This window comes from Temnothorax nylanderi, unplaced genomic scaffold, assembly GCF_030848795.1.
Source record: "Temnothorax nylanderi isolate EJ_2023f unplaced genomic scaffold, tnyl_v1.0 TNYL_tig0415_pilon, whole genome shotgun sequence".
NCBI classification, from domain to species: Eukaryota; Metazoa; Arthropoda; class Insecta; order Hymenoptera; family Formicidae; genus Temnothorax; species Temnothorax nylanderi.
Window position 1 is genome coordinate 1 of NW_027249477.1, and position 22169 is coordinate 22169.

At 47.8% G+C, this 22169-nt stretch overlaps 1 protein-coding gene across 1 annotated transcript; it reads left to right on the forward strand.

Moving 5' to 3' along the window:
• Positions 1–5936: 5936 nt before the first annotated feature.
• On the forward strand, positions 5937–10406 carry LOC139782458 (uncharacterized). The gene is made up of 6 exons (XM_071721487.1): positions 5937–6038; positions 6828–7438; positions 7721–8163; positions 8305–8412; positions 8521–10139; positions 10350–10406. Exons 1-6 carry the CDS (start codon positions 5937–5939, stop codon positions 10404–10406), a joined length of 2940 nt encoding a protein of 979 aa, XP_071577588.1.
• The last annotated feature ends 11763 nt before the right edge of the window (positions 10407–22169 follow it).

The window sequence follows — 22169 nt, forward strand, 5'->3', positions numbered from 1 at the left end:
AATGTAAGTGTTTTTTTACAGAAATTTTAAAGAATTATTGAGTAATTAACCAAATTTTTTTTAAATGTCCGTGGTGCTCTAACTTTTTTTGGAAATTTTGAGATGCTCGCTCGCATCTTTGGTTACAGCGACCGTTCAAAAAAAAACTCGAAAAAGAGAGTGAATTTTGAATTTGAGAAGCCAATAACTTGAAACTGGTGACATTATGAGTATATGTTCGGCTCGACTTCTGAGGTGGAACTTCTGAGCTAACATATACTCATAAATGTCACCAAGTTTCAAGGGTAACCAAAGAATGATGTCGTTGCCCTAGAATAGAAGGCGATGTGAATTTCAATAATGCGAAAAATATACGACGGTGCGCCGCGTAGCGGGCGCGAAGTCTTTTAATATCATTCTCTATCTTTATTAGTCGCGTACATACAGACAGAAAACGGTAATTATTCTGTCTCCCTCCCTCTCTCTCTCTTTCACAAGTGACAATACATATGAAGCATGCCACATTTGCGAACGATATACCAAATAAATGAATTTTCCGGGGGAGTGCTATAGGGTATGTAGTTTCTTATTATCTATTTTCTGGAAACAGATTTCTTTAATTATTTTTAATATTTAAAAAATAAAGAATTAAAAAAATTAGTTTCCAGAAAATCGGTAACGAAAAACTATATACCCTATAGCACTTTCCAGAAAATTCTACCCCTATTTCAGATATTGTGGTAAAATTCGGTACAATAGTTTTTAAGTTAAAAAACACAAAACATACACCACCCGTAAGGATTTTATATAATAATATAGATAATAATTATTCAATCTTAAAAAGGCCGTGTTTAAAAGAATGTTAGGAAATATCCTTTTTATAATAACATATACATTGGCTACCACTTTTTAATGTTAATTTAATCTTTACTATGAAATTATTTATTGTGGTTTATTGTTTTATATTGTAATATATTTATCTATATTATAAGTAATAAATTCACTGAAAGCGATAGATCAATATAGTATGTTGCAATAAAAATTTATACAATATTATACAAATTAAAAAATAGTATAGATATAAGAGATAGATTACAGATTGATTTTTGTTTTTTTTTGGTTCTGTTCTCTTATCTCTTATTATATAAGTTTAATATATATTTTTCCTTTCACAGATATTTAATTTTAAACAAGAAAACTGAACTTATAATAATAGATAAAATTATACAAATTATAAATTTATATTTAGATATGTGAGTAATATTAGAATATATACGAAAAATGCAATAATTGACGACGTACTATATATACAGGGTGATCCGAAACTATCGTTTGTCCTTAAAATGTCGTATTCCTGACTTAATTTTGAGACGATTTTTCCTTTACCAAAACTTTATCCGAAGCTTAGTTTTTGAGTTATTACGAGAAATATTCAGCGAATTACGGAACGAGTACGGAAGGTAGGCAGGGGCGGCGCGACTCACCGTCCGACGCGGGTGATTATGTGGGGTGCTCGCTGCGATCAGTGATCGGTGCTTGCTACACGCGATGGATGTACACACGATACGCGTACACACACACACACACACACACACACACACACTCACACACACACAATTACTCACTCATTCATTCTTACCTTGCAGAGATTCGATGTCTTCATACTGCTGATGAATATTTGCTTCATGACCGTTGATGTCAATGAGACGTTCCCATGACACGCCGAGTAATTCTCAGTCATCGAACGATTAATCGGTAATAATTAACAGCGATAAACCGGTAGATTTGCTTATTAATCTTATCGGTCAAGTGCGTGAGTAAATCCGTGAACGTGTCGATACGTGATACAATTTGTCAAAGAAAAAACTTCTCGCGTATTAGAAGTTTATTCTTTGACAAATTGTATCACGTATCGACACGTTCACGGATTGACTCACGCACTTGACCGATAAGATTAATAAACAAATCTACCGGTTTATCACTGTTAATTACTACCAAATAATCGTTCGATGACTGAGAATTACTCGAAGAAAGAAACACATTACGCACAATCACATCACAGTAAAAGGAAAACTTCTACTTGATTACATCACAGTAATTAAGTAGAAGTTATCCTTTTTTATTAATTGTCACGTAATCAACACTTTTACGAATTTACTCGCGCACTCGATCATAAACAATTACGGTTAATGCAATTAATTACTACCGATTAATTAATTATTACTTTAAGAAAGATCACTTTAAGAAAAATCACTTTAAGAAAGAAACGCGTTAAATACTTGACTGCACAGCGCACGTTAACACGATGCTCGATGCGGAGCACTTCTCGACGACGACAACAAACAGTCAACAGGTTATGTTGGTACTAGCGCTGCCGAACGTAAACATGTGACATTATGGAGGATTCACACTGCGTTCGATTGCGTCTCCATCACGCGTGATTGGCACGAGACACATGTCTTGTGATTAGCTGAAACCTCCGCGGTACTTACGAAAACGTGTAGTATTACTGCGAACACAAGATGTTCCACGTAGAAATGTGTTGGTCGCTCTGAAAAGAGCGAATTTATCTTTGGTCGCTCTGAGAAGAGCGGATTGGTTTGAAATTGAAAAAATTTTATAACAGGTGCTCAAAATGACCACCATCCATTCTAACGCAAGCTCTCATGCGTTTTAATAAATTTCTTTCGACGTTCTCCATCATTTCTTCGTCGATGGCCCAAATAGCATGTCGCAATCTTGTATCTAAATCATCGACATCCTGGGGAAGCGTTTTATAAACTTTTTCCTTACAATATCCCCATAAAAAGAAATCTAAAGGATTGAGATCCGGAGATCTTGCGGGCCAACGTATCGGACCGTACCGACCCATCCAGCGTCCAGGAAAGTGCTCGTTCAAGTAATTGGTAACAATTCTGGCGTTGTGTGGCCCAGCACCGTCTTGTTGAAACACAATCTTGTTTCTCTCCAATAATGGAACTTCTTCTAAGAAATCTGGTAGATTATCTCTTAAAAGTTCCACGTATGTTTGGCCAGTTAAAATATCCGGAAGAACAATCGGACCAAGTATTTGAGTTCCCATTATTCCAGCCCACAGATTTATCTTCCAGCGAGTTTGGAAGCTTCTGGGTCGCGTAACTGCGGGATTTTCATCGCTCCAAAAATGCATATTATGCGAATTAAAATGTCCTTCTCGTGTGAATAATGATTCATCGCTGAATATCACACGAGAAGAGAATCTGGGATCTCGATCTACTTTTCTCAGAAAGTCTTCGCAGAACGTTCTTCTTGCACGATGATCTCCTGCTTCCAAATGTTGCACGCGTGTGTAGTGAAATGCGTGCAACTTTTCTTCTTTGAGTACTCTTTGCACGGTTCCATAGGATAAATTGAGTTCTCGAGCAACCACCCGAATACTCGTTTCAGGATTATGCTCGAAAGCACGTACAACTTGTACCATGTGCCGCAAATTTCTCGCCTCGCGATCTCTCCCAGTTTCGTGCATGTTTGGAAGGACATTGCCAGTCTCGTATAATCTTTGAGCTGCTCGAAGTATGACGGGAGCCGACGGATGTCTTTCTCGATTTGGATACAATTCGGCGTACCGTCTTGCAGCTACGTAATACTGTCCGTGACACTCGCCAAGTGCCATCAGCATGTCGTAATATTCTTCGTTTGTGTATCGTACTGCCATATCGTCCTCTTAACGCTTCTAATAATCGAGGGATTATTGATTCCAGTGTCGATCGCTCTATCCTATTTATACGATCTTCGCGGGGGTCGATATCCCCTCCCCGCGACCCGCGACGAATAGCGAGTTTCGCGGGTCGCGCGATGCGCGTCGCGTGGGCGTCGCGTGGACCCACGCGACTCGCGAAACTCGCTATTCGTCGCGGGTCGCGGGGAGGGGATATCGACCCCCGCGAAGATCGTATAAATAGGATAGAGCGATCGACACTGGAATCAATAATCCCTCGATTATTAGAAGCGTTAAGAGGACGATATGGCAGTACGATACACAAACGAAGAATATTACGACATGCTGATGGCACTTGGCGAGTGTCACGGACAGTATTACGTAGCTGCAAGACGGTACGCCGAATTGTATCCAAATCGAGAAAGACATCCGTCGGCTCCCGTCATACTTCGAGCAGCTCAAAGATTATACGAGACTGGCAATGTCCTTCCAAACATGCACGAAACTGGGAGAGATCGCGAGGCGAGAAATTTGCGGCACATGGTACAAGTTGTACGTGCTTTCGAGCATAATCCTGAAACGAGTATTCGGGTGGTTGCTCGAGAACTCAATTTATCCTATGGAACCGTGCAAAGAGTACTCAAAGAAGAAAAGTTGCACGCATTTCACTACACACGCGTGCAACATTTGGAAGCAGGAGATCATCGTGCAAGAAGAACGTTCTGCGAAGACTTTCTGAGAAAAGTAGATCGAGATCCCAGATTCTCTTCTCGTGTGATATTCAGCGATGAATCATTATTCACACGAGAAGGACATTTTAATTCGCATAATATGCATTTTTGGAGCGATGAAAATCCCGCAGTTACGCGACCCAGAAGCTTCCAAACTCGCTGGAAGATAAATCTGTGGGCTGGAATAATGGGAACTCAAATACTTGGTCCGATTGTTCTTCCGGATATTTTAACTGGCCAAACATACGTGGAACTTTTAAGAGATAATCTACCAGATTTCTTAGAAGAAGTTCCATTATTGGAGAGAAACAAGATTGTGTTTCAACAAGACGGTGCTGGGCCACACAACGCCAGAATTGTTACCAATTACTTGAACGAGCACTTTCCTGGACGCTGGATGGGTCGGTACGGTCCGATACGTTGGCCCGCAAGATCTCCGGATCTCAATCCTTTAGATTTCTTTTTATGGGGATATTGTAAGGAAAAAGTTTATAAAACGCTTCCCCAGGATGTCGATGATTTAGATACAAGATTGCGACATGCTATTTGGGCCATCGACGAAGAAATGATGGAGAACGTCGAAAGAAATTTATTAAAACGCATGAGAGCTTGCGTTAGAATGGATGGTGGTCATTTTGAGCACCTGTTATAAAATTTTTTCAATTTCAAACCAATCCGCTCTTCTCAGAGCGACCAAAGATAAATTCGCTCTTTTCAGAGCGACCAACACATTTCTACGTGGAACATCTTGTGTTCGCAGTAATACTACACGTTTTCGTAAGTACCGCGGAGGTTTCAGCTAATCACAAGACATGTGTCTCGTGCCAATCACGCGTGATGGAGACGCAATCGAACGCAGTGTGAATCCTCCATAATGTCACATGTTTACGTTCGGCAGCGCTAGTACCAACATAACCTGTTGACTGTTTGTTGTCGTCGTCGAGAAGTGCTCCGCATCGAGCATCGTGTTAACGTGCGCTGTGCAGTCAAGTATTTAACGCGTTTCTTTCTTAAAGTGATTTTTCTTAAAGTGATCTTTCTTAAAGTAATAATTAATTAATCGGTAGTAATTAATTGCATTAACCGTAATTGTTTATGATCGAGTGCGCGAGTAAATTCGTAAAAGTGTTGATTACGTGACAATTAATAAAAAAAGGATAACTTCTACTTAATTACTGTGATGTAATCAAGTAGAAGTTTTCCTTTTACTGTGATGTGATTGTGCGTAATGTGTTTCTTTCTTCGAGTAATTCTCAGTCATCGAACGATTATTTGGTAGTAATTAACAGTGATAAACCGGTAGATTTGTTTATTAATCTTATCGGTCAAGTGCGTGAGTCAATCCGTGAACGTGTCGATACGTGATACAATTTGTCAAAGAATAAACTTCTAATACGCGAGAAGTTTTTTCTTTGACAAATTGTATCACGTATCGACACGTTCACGGATTTACTCACGCACTTGACCGATAAGATTAATAAGCAAATCTACCGGTTTATCGCTGTTAATTATTACCGATTAATCGTTCGATGACTGAGAATTACTCGGCGTGTCATGGGAACGTCTCATTGACATCAACGGTCATGAAGCAAATATTCATCAGCAGTATGAAGACATCGAATCTCTGCAAGGTAAGAATGAATGAGTGAGTAATTGTGTGTGTGTGAGTGTGTGTGTGTGTGTGTGGTGTGTGTGTACGCGTATCGTGTGTACATCCATCGCGTGTAGCAAGCACCGATCACTGATCGCAGCGAGCACCCCACATAATCACCCGCGTCGGACGGTGAGTCGCGCCGCCCCTGCCTACCTTCCGTACTCGTTCCGTAATTCGCTGAATATTTCTCGTAATAACTCAAAAACTAAGCTTCGGATAAAGTTTTGGTAAAGGAAAAATCGTCTCAAAATTAAGTCAGGAATACGACATTTTAAGGACAAACGATAGTTTCGGATCACCCTGTATAGATACATAATTGAAACAGAATATAGATAAGTAAGAGAGATAGAATGGAAACAGAAAGAAACACAACAGAAAAAAGAAATAAAGGATTAAGCAAATGTGATAATATGAGAACATAAGATAGTAAGAATAATAGTAAGAAAAATATCGAAAATTAGAAAGAGAGAAGAACAAGTAAGTCTTAATTATACAGTAAATTTTTCGCAATTGTACGTCCGAGTAGACAAATTTTAGCGTATAGTATTTAAGAATAATTAAATTTAAAATAAATTTTTCGCGATTGTACGTTCAAGTACAATCAAATTTGAATTTTACCCTTCTCTATTTAAAGTACCCTACGGTATTCCAGTTCGAACAAGTAAATTTAAAATAAATTTTTCGAGATTGTACGTTCAAGTATACAAATTTCAGCGTTCAATATTTAAAGAACAAGTAAATTTAATTATACAAAATGCCTCGAAAGAGAAAATGCGCAAATTTGAGTAAAGTGAGTCATGAAAGCAGACGATTAAGACAAATGCGAAAAAATGAGATTTTGGAGGAAAAGACTAAGAGATTAGAAGCTAATGCCCAGAGAAATGCTATGCAGAGGGCACAGGAAAATGTAGAGACAAGATCTCAACGATTGGAAGCTAATGCCCAGAGAAATGCTATGCAGAGGGCACAGGAAAATGTAGAGACAAGATCTCAACGACTGGAAGCTAATGCCCAGAGAAATGCTATGCAGAGGGCACAGGAAAATGTAGAGACAAGATCTCAACGACTGGAAGCTAATGCACAGAGAAATGCTATGCAGAGGGCACAGGAAAATGTAGAGACAAGATCTCAACGACTGGAAGCTAATGCCCAGATAAATGCTATGCAGAGGGCACAGGAAAATGTAGAGACAAGATCTCAACGACTGGAAGCTAATGCCCAGAGAAATGCTATGCAAAGGGCACAGGAAAATGTAGAGACAAGATTTCAACGACTGGAAGCTAATGCCAAGAGAAATGCTATGCAGAGGTCACAGGAAAATGTAGAGACAAGATTTCAACGACTTGAAGCTGATGCCCAGAGACATGTTCAGAGAAGGTGCCAAGCCAAACAACTGAATCACCATATTGCGCTAATTATGAAGGATCATGAAATGAATGTGCCTGTTCATACACTTGGCCAAATGAATGTCGAATGCCAATTTTGTAAATCGTTAAACTTTATATGTGAAAAACCTAAAGATGGAAAATTTACATATTGTTGTCAAAAGGGGAAACTTCAATTAAAACAAATAAATTTTCCAGAATTTCTAAAAAAATTATTCATGGGAAATGATGCTTCATCTAAGAATTTTATGGATAATATTCGTTCATATAACAGTGCTTTAGCTATGGCTTCAATGGGTGCCCCAGGTAATAGGAATCCCTTGGATGTAGTGAACCATGCTCCTTATTGCTTGAAGATTCATGGGCAATATCATCATTTGACCTCGATAGCAATGCGTCCAGATGATGGGCAACCCCCACGATATGCACAGCTTTACTTCTTGGATACGGAAGAAGCTATTCATCATAGAATGAATAACGAAGCCAACCAAAGGTGTGATCCAGCAATGATGAGAGATTTATCATGTTTCATGATCCAATGCAATGAATTTGCAAAGACTTTTAAGATGATGCGTCAAGTTGAACAAGATCTTAATCCGAGAGGCATTCAAACTCCAAACTTGATGTTGTGCTTCCGAAATGATCCTAAACATGATCAAAGAAGATATAATGCTCCACGAGCTAATGAAATAGCCGTGGTCTTTCAGAATATTGATGGTGAGCCTCCATTTGAGAGAGACATTCGAATTTATAACAAAAATTCGAACGATGTCCAACAAATTTCAATTCTGGATAAAAGATGTGACCCAATGTGTTATCCTTTATTATATCCATATGGTAATGATGGATGGCATTCAGAATTGAAATCTCATAATCCTCAGTATCCAGGATTCAAAGTAACGCAAATGGACTATTATGCTCACTTGCTGGCACCAAGAGCAGAATTTAGCCAATTTCAAAGAGCAGGCAAATTGAGATGCCAATTTATACTTGATGCCTATATGAAAACTGAAGCAAATAGGCTTAATTACATTAAATTGAATCAGCCTCAATTAAGAGCTGAACTTTATTCAGGGTTAATGGATCACCTTGATAATCTAACACAAAACGAAGGAATTACAGTAGGTATACCTGTAATATTACCATCCTCATTTATGGGTAGTCCAAGGAACATGCAAGAAAGGTACCAAGATGCTATGTCTTTAGTTAGAAAATTTGGTAAACCAGACATTTTTCTTACGATGACTTGCAATCCTCAATGCCCTGCAATTAAGGAAAACCTTGATGGATGCCCATTAGAGTATCGACCTGATTTGATAGCTAAAACATTCAGCTTGGATGTCAAAGAGATTATGAAGGATCTAATCCAAAATGGAATTTTTGGAAATATTATAGCCTATGCAGGCGTCATTGAGTTCCAAAAAAGAGGACTTCCACATTTGCATTTACTTGCAATGTTGAGTGATGAAGATAAGCCTCGACTTTCAGAAGTTATTGACATGATGGTATGGGCTGAAATTCCGGACGAAGAAAGATATCCAGAACTTAATGAAAAAGTTCTGAAACACATGATTCATGGTCCTTGCGGTAACCAATCTCAGGGATATCCTTGCACTGGTGACGATGGAAAATGCTCAAAAGGCTTTCCAAAAGAGTTTCGAAACGAAACAAATGCTAACGTGAATGGATATCCCATGTATCAACGAAGGAATACTGGGAAAAAATACATTGTCAGAGGCAAAGAAATTGACAATCGATGGGTGGTGCCATATTCGCCATATTTAATCATGAAATATGATCGACATATCAATTTAGAAATATGTTCATCAGTGAAGAGCGTAAAATACTTATATAAGTACATTCACAAAGGATTTGACTGTGCCGCAATTGAAGTGCAAACACGAGAGGGCACAAGGCTCATCACAGTAGATGAAGTTAACTCATTCATGGATGCAAGATATGTTAGTGCTCCAGAAGCAATGTGGAGACTTAATGGATATGATCTATTCATGAAGTCTCATACAGTAATAAGACTGGCAGTCCATTTACCTAATCGTCAAATGGTTTATTTCAGAGCGGGAAATGAAGAGCAAGCTGCTCAAAGAGAGCTCAACAGAGATACTACACTGACTGCATGGTTTAAATTGAATCAATCTGATGAAAATGCGGTACATTTTCTTTACACAGATATTCCTTCACATTATATTTATGAAAAGAAAGAAACTAAGTGGAAGCTACGCAAAAAAGGTGCTGAAAAAATAATTTCAAGGCTTTATACAGTGAGCATCAAAGACACTGAGAGATTTTATCTTCGCCTTCTACTTCTGCATGTAAAAGGAGCAAAATGTTTTGAGAATATGAGAACTGTAAATGGCGTTCTTTATGAGACGTTCAAAGATGCGGCAATTGCAAAGAATTTGGTAGAAGCTGATGATCTTTGGGAAAAAACAATAGAGGAAGCGACAGGATCCCATATGCCTGCACAACTTCGAGAGCTATTTACCTATATTTGCATCTTTGGAACTCCAACTGATGTACCGACACTTTGGAATAAATACAAAGAATATATGATTGAAGACTTTGTATACAACAATGTTGTCAATCCAGAAAATATGGCTTTGAATCATATACAAGAGATTCTGAAAAATAATGGAAGTAGTTGTGATAATTTCAAATTGCCAAATCCAAATCCAGTAAATATTGATGTCATAGAATATAATGTAGATGAGGAAAAAAGACGTGGTGAATATTTAATATCGACACTAAATGTTGAGAAGTACGTATACGATTTAGTAATGCGAGCAATTGATAATGAAAATGAACCACAGCGGTTATTTTGTATAGACGGATTTGCAGGTAGTGGTAAAATTACCTGTTCAACGCATTTATGAGTGTTATACGAGGAAGAAACGAAGAAGTTCTTTCATGTGCATCAACTGGCATTGCTGCAACACTTCTAAAGGGAGGAAGAACTTATCACTCCCTTTTTAAGCTTACCATCCCAATTGATGATGGTGCGAAATCAAATATCAGAGGAAACTCAAAAGTTGCACGAGAACTGATATCTGCAAAACTCATCATATGGGATGAGGTAAGTATGACTGTAGGACATGCCTTAACAGCAGTTGACAAACTTCTCAAGGATCTGATGAAGAAATCACAACCATTTGGAGGAAAAGTTATTCTATTTGCAGGAGATTTCAGACAAAATTTACCCATAGTGCCTCATGCACAAAAAACGACAATAATTGAGTCAACAGTTAAATATAACCCTATATGGAGAAATGTAATTCAGGTTAAACTTAAACAAAATATGAGAACTGGAGATGAAAGAGAATTTGCAAATTGGCTGTTGCAACTAGGAGATGGTAAATTGACAAATACGGACGGACTACATCCTGATATAATTGAAATCCCTGAGGATTTTATATCAAAAGGATCTCTTATTAGTGAGATTTTTGGTGATAAAATCACTATAGAACAAATTCATGATAATCAAGATCGAGCGATCCTTTGTCCAAAGAATGAAGACACGTTCAAAATTAATGACGAAATCCTTCATCTAATCTAATAGAAGGACAGGAAAAGGAATATCTCTCAATTGACTCTATCATGAATGATGATACACAAGAACAATTGAATTTCCCGACTGAATTTTTAAATTCTGTAACGCCTTCTGGGATGCCAGTTCATCGACTCAAAATAAAGATTGGTGCTATAATTATACTATTAAGGAATTTGAATACTAAAAAAGGACTATGCAATGGAACAAGATTTATTGTTAACGATCTGAAACCTAATCTTATTTATGCGGAGGTTCTGAACGGCCCTGCTCGAGGTCAGATTGTCTTCATACCAAGGATTGATTTTCTTACAAATGAATTGGAACTACCGTTTAAACTCAAACGGAGACAGTTTCCTATTCGAGTGGCATTTGCTATGACAATCAATAAATCTCAAGGACAAACTTTAGAAAAAGTTGGAATTTATTTGCCACATTCTGTATTTGCTCATGGTCAACTATATGTAGCATTCTCAAGAGCAACTAAGAGGAATAATGTTAAAGTTAAGGTCAATGAGATTAGTAATCAAGGACATCTTATTAAGGAAAATTCAAAAACTTATACAAAAAATGTTGTATATCGAGAAATTTTGTAAATTAACATGTAAAAAAATTGGTGGAGAATTAATAATAGTGTACTTTAATTGATAAAAAAAATATTATATCTAAAATATATTATTAAATAAAAGTTCAAACGAAATGGAATAAGTAGGATAATACTTTAAATAGAGTAATACTTTAAATAGAGAAAGGTAAAATTCAAATTCGAATTTCATAGTGGAATAGGCCTACTGGGGAAACCACTTAAAAAAAAACGCGTTAGCAATAGTACCTCATGGGTGACGTGGAAACTATTATCCAAAATGTATAAATACTAAAAAGTGTATAATTATTTGTTACCGAATTTTTTAGAGTAATAGATTTAGGGCCCGCGCGAAGCGCGGGGCAAGCATCCAAAATGTATAAATACTAAAAAGTGTATAATTATTTGTTACCGAATTTTTTAGAGTAATAGATTTAGGGCCCGCGCGAAGCGCGGGGCAAGCATCTAGTCTATATATATAAGTACCGTCGTCTGTATGTATGTATGTATGACCGCGAACTACTCATTCGTTAGTGGACCGAATTTTTACCAAAAGTATATGAAGTAGGGGTAGAATTTCCCGGGGAGTGCCATAAAGTGTATAGTTTTTCGTTACCGATTTTCTGGAAACCGGTTTTTTTTATTTTTCCAATTTTTCGGGAAATAATTGACCGAATCTTAAAGAATTATATACGAAGTAGGGGTAGAATTTTCCGGGGAATGCCATAAAGTGTATAGTTTTTCGTTACCGATCTTTTTGGAAACCGGTTTTTTTAATTTTTCCAATTTTTCGGGAAATAATTGACCGAATCTTAAAGAATTATATACGAAGTAGGGGTAGAATTTTCCGGGGAATGCTATAAAGTGTATAGTTTTTTGTTACCGATAAATGTAATAAAATTAATAATAAATAAATCCTTTTCATAAAAATAAATATAAATTTAACAAATGATATCGTTCATAGGTTGATCAGTTTTAAATGAAATATATATAGATAAGATATGTAGGATAAGTTGCTACTTTCACATATTATATGTCAATTGATAAACCAGTTATTTCAATTCGTGACTGTCACGAGCGATTATATTTTGTGTCAAGAGTTAGCATACAGAAAAGATACAGTTTTTTATGCAATCGATCAAAGACAAATTGCAAGGAAAAGAATTGTCTGCTGTAAAGATATAGGGGAGACCGGGGCCTAACCGTCAGTTTTTTTTCGGTGCCGATTTTTAACAAGAAAATAAATAATTGAAGTTAAATGTGGTATACCACTGTAAAGAGTGAACCTTTAGCTACAAAATTTATTAAGGAAATTTTTATCTACGTCGCTTTGTTTAACCGGTATAGAACAAAAACGACAACGGTGCAAAAATTGAAATCTCAAAAATGCCGGGGTTTAACCGTCACCCCCCCAGGGTTTATCCGTCACACTGCATTTTCAACACATATACATACATCTAATCCTGAAAAATGATAGGATACATTTTAATAATTGTTTTTTAAGAGAAAATATAAAAATTTATTAAAAAATAATTGTTTTACTTATTCCATAAAACAATTTAGGCACGTGAATACAGAGGTTAACCAAATCGTAAACTCCCCAACGGCACGTCATATTGTCAACGCGGGCAACCACGGGGAACACGCGTGACGGCGTTCCGGTGCCATAGGATCAGCGCGGACCCTCGAGCAACCTAACCAAGCCGCGTTTCTCGCGGGGGAGCGATAAATAGCGACAGGGGGGTTAGAAAAGCTCGCGGTGGAGCGCGACCATTTTACCGACTCGACGGCGTCCTCGCGCCGATTCCTCGACGCGCCGACGACGACGACGACGACGACGACGACGACGACGACGACGACGACGACGACGACGACGACGACGACGACGACGACGACGACGACGACGACGACGACGACGACGACGACGACGACGACGACGACGACGACGACCGACGACGACGACGACGACGACGACGACGACGACGACGACGACGACGACGACGACGACGACGACGACGACGACGACGACGACGACGACGACGACGACGACGACGACGACGACGACGACGACGACGACGACGACGACGACGACGACGACGACGACGACGACGACGACGACGACGACGACGACGACGACGACGACGACGACGACGACGACGACGACGACGACGACGACGACGACGACGACGACGACGACGACGACGACGACGACGACGACGACGACGACGACGACGACGACGACGACGACGACGACGACGACGACGACGACGACGACGACGACGACGACGACGACGACGACGACGACGACGACGACGACGACGACGACGACGACGACGACGACGACGACGACGACGACGACGACGACGACGACGACGACGACGACGACGACGACGACGACGACGACGACGACGACGACGACGACGACGACGACGACGACGACGACGACGACGACGACGACGACGACGACGACGACGACGACGACGACGACGACGACGACGACGACGACGACGACGACGACGACGACGACGACGACGACGACGACGACGACGACGACGACGACGACGACGACGACGACGACGACGACGACGACGACGACGACGACGACGACGACGACGACGACGACGACGACGACGACGACGACGACGACGACGACGACGACGACGACGACGACGACGACGACGACGACGACGACGACGACGACGACGACGACGACGACGACGACGACGACGACGACGACGACGACGACGACGACGACGACGACGACGACGACGACGACGACGACGACGACGACGACGACGACGACGACGACGACGACGACGACGACGACGACGACGACGACGACGACGACGACGACGACGACGACGACGACGACGACGACGACGACGACGACGACGACGACGACGACGACGACGACGACGACGACGACGACGACGACGACGACGACGACGACGACGACGACGACGACGACGACGACGACGACGACGACGACGACGACGACGACGACGACGACGACGACGACGACGACGACGACGACGACGACGACGACGACGACGACGACGACGACGACGACGACGACGACGACGACGACGACGACGACGACGACGACGACGACGACGACGACGACGACGACGACGACGACGACGACGACGACGACGACGACGACGACGACGACGACGACGACGACGACGACGACGACGACGACGACGACGACGACGACGACGACGACGACGACGACGACGACGACGACGACGACGACGACGACGACGACGACGACGACGACGACGACGACGACGACGACGACGACGACGACGACGACGACGACGACGACGACGACGACGGACGACGACGACGACGACGACGACGACGACGACGACGACGACGACGACGACGACGACGACGACGACGACGACGACGACGACGACGACGACGACGACGACGACGACGACGACGACGACGACGACGACGACGACGACGACGACGACGACGACGACGACGACGACGACGACGACGACGACGACGACGACGACGACGACGACGACGACGACGACGACGACGACGACGACGACGACGACGACGACGACGACGACGACGACGACGACGACGACGACGACGACGACGACGACGACGACGACGACGACGACGACGACGACGACGACGACGACGACGACGACGACGACGACGACGACGACGACGACGACGACGACGACGACGACGACGACGACGACGACGACGACGACGACGACGACGACGACGACGACGACGACGACGACGACGACGACGACGACGACGACGACGACGACGACGACGACGACGACGACGACGACGACGACGACGACGACGACGACGACGACGACGACGACGACGACGACGACGACGACGACGACGACGACGACGACGACGACGACGACGACGACGACGACGACGACGACGACGACGACGACGACGACGACGACGACGACGACGACGACGACGACGACGACGACGACGACGACGACGACGACGACGACGACGACGACGACGACGACGACGACGACGACGACGACGACGACGACGACGACGACGACGACGACGACGACGACGACGACGACGACGACGACGACGACGACGACGACGACGACGACGACGACGACGACGACGACGACGACGACGACGACGACGACGACGACGACGACGACGACGACGACGACGACGACGACGACGACGACGACGACGACGACGACGACGACGACGACGACGACGACGACGACGACGACGACGACGACGACGACGACGACGACGACGACGACGACGACGACGACGACGACGACGACGACGACGACGACGACGACGACGACGACGACGACGACGACGACGACGACGACGACGACGACGACGACGACGACGACGACGACGACGACGACGACGACGACGACGACGACGACGACGGACGACGACGACGACGACGACGACGACGACGACGACGACGACGACGACGACGACGACGACGACGACGACGACGACGACGACGACGACGACGACGACGACGACGACGACGACGACGACGACGACGACGACGACGACGACGACGACGACGACGACGACGACGACGACGACGACGACGACGACGACGACGACGACGACGACGACGACGACGACGACGACGACGACGACGACGACGACGACGACGACGACGACGACGACGACGACGACGACGACGACGACGACGACGACGACGACGACGACGACGACGACGACGACGACGACGACGACGACGACGACGACGACGACGACGACGACGACGACGACGACGACGACGACGACGACGACGACGACGACGACGACGACGACGACGACGACGACGACGACGACGACGACGACGACGACGACGACGACGACGACGACGACGACGACGACGACGACGACGACCGCCACGACGACGACGACGACGACGACGACGACGACGACGACGACGACGACGACGACGACGACGACGACGACGACGACGACGACGACGACGACGACGACGACGACGACGACGACGACGACGACGACGACGACGACGACGACGACCGACGACGACGACGACGACGACGACGACGACGACGACGACGACGACGACGACGACGACGACGACGACGACGACGACGACGACGACGACGACGACGACGACGACGACGACGACGACGACGACGACGACGACGACGACGACGACGACGACGACGACGACGACGACGACGACGACGACGACGACGACGACGACGACGACGACGACGACGACGACGACGACGACGACGACGACGACGACGACGACGACGACGACGACGACGACGACGACGACCGACGACGACGACGACGACGACGACGACGACGACGACGACGACGACGACGACGACGACGACGACGACGACGACGACGACGACGACGACGACGACGACGACGACGACGACGACGACGACGACGACGACGACGACCGAGACGACGACGACGACGACGACGACGACGACGACGACGACGACGACGACGACGACGACGACGACGACGACGACGACGACGACGACGACGACGACGACGACGACGACGACGACGACGACGACGACGACGACGACGACGACGACGACGACGACGACGACGACGACGACGACGACGACGACGACGACGACGACGACGACGACGACGACGACGACGACGACGACGACGACGACGACGACGACGACGACGACGACGACGACGACGACGACGACGACGACGACGACGACGACGACGACGACGACGACGACGACGACGACGACGACGACGACGACGACGACGACGACGACGACGACGACGACGACGACGACGACGACGACGACGACGACGACGACGACGACGACGACGACGACGACGACGACGACGACGACGACGACGACGACGACGACGACGACGACGACGACGACGACGACGACGACGACGACGACGACGACGACGACGACGACGACGACGACGACGACGACGACGACGACGACGACGACGACGACGACGACGACGACGACGACGACGACGACGACGACGACGACGACGACGACGACGACGACGACGACGCGACGACGACGACGACGACGACGACGACGACGACGACGACGACGACGACGACGACGACGACGACGACGACGACGACGACGACGACGACGACGACGACGACGACGACGACGACGACGACGACGACGACGACGACGACGACGACGACGACGACGACGACGACGACGACGACGACGACGACGACGACGACGACGACGACGACGACGACGACGACGACGACGACGACGACGACGACGACGACGACGACGACGACGACGACGACGACGACGACGACGACGACGACGACGACGACGACGACGACGACGACGACGAGACGACGACGACGACGACGACGACGACGACGACGACGACGACGACGACGACGACGACGACGACGACGACGACGACGACGACGACGACGACGACGACGACGACGACGACGACGACGACGACGACGACGACGACGACGACGACGACGACGACGACGACGACGACGACGACGACGACGACGACGACGACGACGACGACGACGACGACGACGACGACGACGACGACGACGACGACGACGACGACGACGACGACGACGACGACGACGACGACGACGACGACGACGACGACGACGACGACGACGACGACGACGACGACGACGACGACGACGACGACGACGACGACGACGACGACGACGACGACGACGACGACGACGACGACGACGACGACGACGACGACGACGACGACGACGACGACGACGACGACGACGACGACGACGACGACGACGACGACGACGACGACGACGACGACGACGACGACGACGACGACGACGACGACGACGACGACGACGACGACGACGACGACGACGACGACGACGACGACGACGACCGACGACGACGACGACGACGACGACGACGACGACGACGACGACGACGACGACGACGACGACGACGACGACGACGACGACGACGACGACGACGACGACGACGACGACGACGACGACGACGACGACGACGACGACGACGACGACGACGACGACGACGACGACGACGACGACGACGACGACGACGACGACGACGACGACGACGACGACGACGACGACGACGACGACGACGACGACGACGACGACGACGACGACGACGACGACGACGACGACGACGACGACGACGACGACGACGACGACGACGACGACGACGACGACGACGACGACGACGACGACGACGACGACGACGACGACGACGACGACGACGACGACGACGACGACGACGACGACGACGACGACGACGACGACGACGACGACGACGACGACGACGACGACGACGACGACGACGACGACGACGACGACGACGACGACGACGACGACGACGACGACGACGACGACGACGACGACGACGACGACGACGACGACGACGACGACGACGACGACGACGACGACGACGACGACGACGACGACGACGACGACGACGACGACGACGACGACGACGACGACGACGACGACGACGACGACGACGACGACGACGACGACGACGACGACGACGACGACGACGACGACGACGACGACGACGACGACGACGACGACGACGACGACGACGACGACGACGACGACGACGACGACGACGACGACGACGACGACGACGACGACGACGACGACGACGACGACGACGACGACGACGACGACGACGACGACGACGACGACGACGACGACGACGACGACGACGACGACGACGACGACGACGACGACGACGACGACGACGACGACGACGACGACGACGACGACGACGACGACGACGACGACGACGACGACGACGACGACGACGACGACGACGACGACGACGACGACGACGACGACGACGACGACGACGACGACGACGACGACGACGACGACGACGACGACGACGACGACGACGACGACGACGACGACGACGACGACGACGACGACGACGACGACGACGACGACGACGACGACGACGACGACGACGACGACGACGACGACGACGACGACGACGACGACGACGACGACGACGACGACGACGACGACGACGACGACGACGACGACGACGACGACGACGACGACGACGACGACGACGACGACGACGACGACGACGGACGACGACGACGACGACGACGACGACGACGACGACGACGACGACGACGACGACGACGACGACGACGACGACGACGACGACGACGACGACGACGACGACGACGACGACGACGACGACGACGACGACGACGACGACGACGACGACGACGACGACGACGACGACGACGACGACGACGACGACGACGACGACGACGACGACGACGACGACGACGACGACGACGACGACGACGACGACGACGACGACGACGACGACGACGACGACGACGACGACGACGACGACGACGACGACGACGACGACGACGACGACGACGACGACGACGACGACGACGACGACGACGACGACGACGACGACGACGACGACGACGACGACGACGACGACGACGACGACGACGACGACGACGACGACGACGACGACGACGACGACGACGACGACGACGACGACGACGACGACGACGACGACGACGACGACGACGACGACGACGACGACGACGACGACGACGACGACGACGACGACGACGACGACGACGACGACGACGACGACGACGACGACGACGACGACGACGACGACGACGACGACGACGACGACGACGACGACGACGACGACGACGACGACGACGACGACGACGACGACGACGACGACGACGACGACGACGACGACGACGACGACGACGACGACGACGACGACGACGACGACGACGACGACGACGACGACGACGACGACGACGACGACGACGACGACGACGACGACGACGACGACGACGACGACGACGACGACGACGACGACGACGACGACGACGACGACGACGACGACGACGACGACGACGACGACGACGACGACGACGACGACGACGACGACGACGACGACGACGACGACGACGACGACGACGACGACGACGACGACGACGACGACGACGACGACGACGACGACGACGACGACGACGACGACGACGACGACGACGACGACGACGACGACGACGACGACGACGACGACGACGACGACGACGACGACGACGACGACGACGACGACACCGACGACTACCACAACGACGACACCGACGATTACCACAACGACGACGACGACGACGACGACGACGACGACGACGACGACGACGACGACGACGACGACGACGACGACGACGACGACGACGACGACGACGACGACGACTACGACTACGACGACTACGACTACGAAAGACGTCGAGACGGATCTGTGCACCTTGCGAAACGTGGATACCGTACTGATAATGAACGGTCGATTGTACATCTCGCACGAACGATACATGTGGTCGATTGATATAGACGGGAAAACTTACAAGAAACCCTTGCTATTGACGGACTACATGAAATTTCTTCCTAAAAATTTCACGCGTCTGACGGCTGCGTATCAGGCGCCCTCGGGCAATATCGTGCTGTTTGCGAGCAATATGAGCTACATGAGTACTTATCCGCGTGTAACGCTAGTTTCAACTTGGCCGAGACCTTACACAGATCTCGGACTTCCCGATGCGAACGCGAAGATCAACGCCGTGCTGAACACGAACGAAGGACAAACCTTCATCATATACAACGATAATTCTGTAGGCGAGATAGACGATTGTTCGATGAATATCGTTAAGTTCTAACACATTGACATGATATTTCCGGGAATACCTCACAGCGTATCGTCGGCCTTTCGATACATCGACGGTAATCTATACTTCATCAGTAAAAACCGATTCTACAGATTCAACGAATTCACGAAAACCGCAACGGCATCCGGCAATTTTGATCTGGGAATCCTCGGTATTACCTGCCCGAGAGACGGACTGATGGTGCAACTGCGAGATCTATTGAGTCGATTCGTTCGAATTGATGCGAGGGAGACATCGAATAGAGAAGAGGAAGAATAGAACGATTCGACGTACCCCCCTTTACATACCGCTCCTGAGAATATTAATGAAAAGAGGGGAATCGTAATTTTTTTTTAAACTATATTCCGCCTCAACTTTCCTCGAACGACTCATTCTCGCGAGATCTGTCAATCGCACCGCGACAACAGAGAAAAAGAGAGAGATGTGTTCGACGTTACACGCCCCGTATTTCGAACAGCGCCAATCCGACGACGATCTCGAGAACGGTGTCGGTAACGCGAAAAGAAGAAGAAGAAGAGTCGATGAGCAATCGACGGAATTAGAGACTCCGTTTTCGAATCGGGACAATGTCGACTCCTGGAAAAACACGTAGTGAGTTCGCGACGATCCCATATCGCTCGCCTACGATATAACAATAATTTTTTTTCTTATCTTCAGTCACGACAACAACGACGTCAGTACATCGAAACGTGACGTCATTTGGTGCGAATTCTGGAAAGAAGATACCTATTAACTAAGACGGGATACAAATTCATAGACGTCGGTATCACAGCCGTACTCCCGTGCTACATACACATCGTCATAGGGGATTGTCACGGCAAG

Excerpts from the sequence above, each read along its gene's own strand:
- LOC139782458 (XM_071721487.1), top strand. The coding sequence starts at position 5,937 with ATGACTGAGAATTACTCGGCGTGTCATGGGAACGTCTCATTGACATCA. Across the intron at positions 6,039-6,827 it reads AGACATCGAATCTCTGCAAG|AGAAAATGCGCAAATTTGAG; the intron begins GTAAGAATGAAT and ends ATGCCTCGAAAG. Across the intron at positions 8,164-8,304 it reads GGTCTTTCAGAATATTGATG|AATTGAAATCTCATAATCCT; the intron begins GTGAGCCTCCAT and ends GATGGCATTCAG.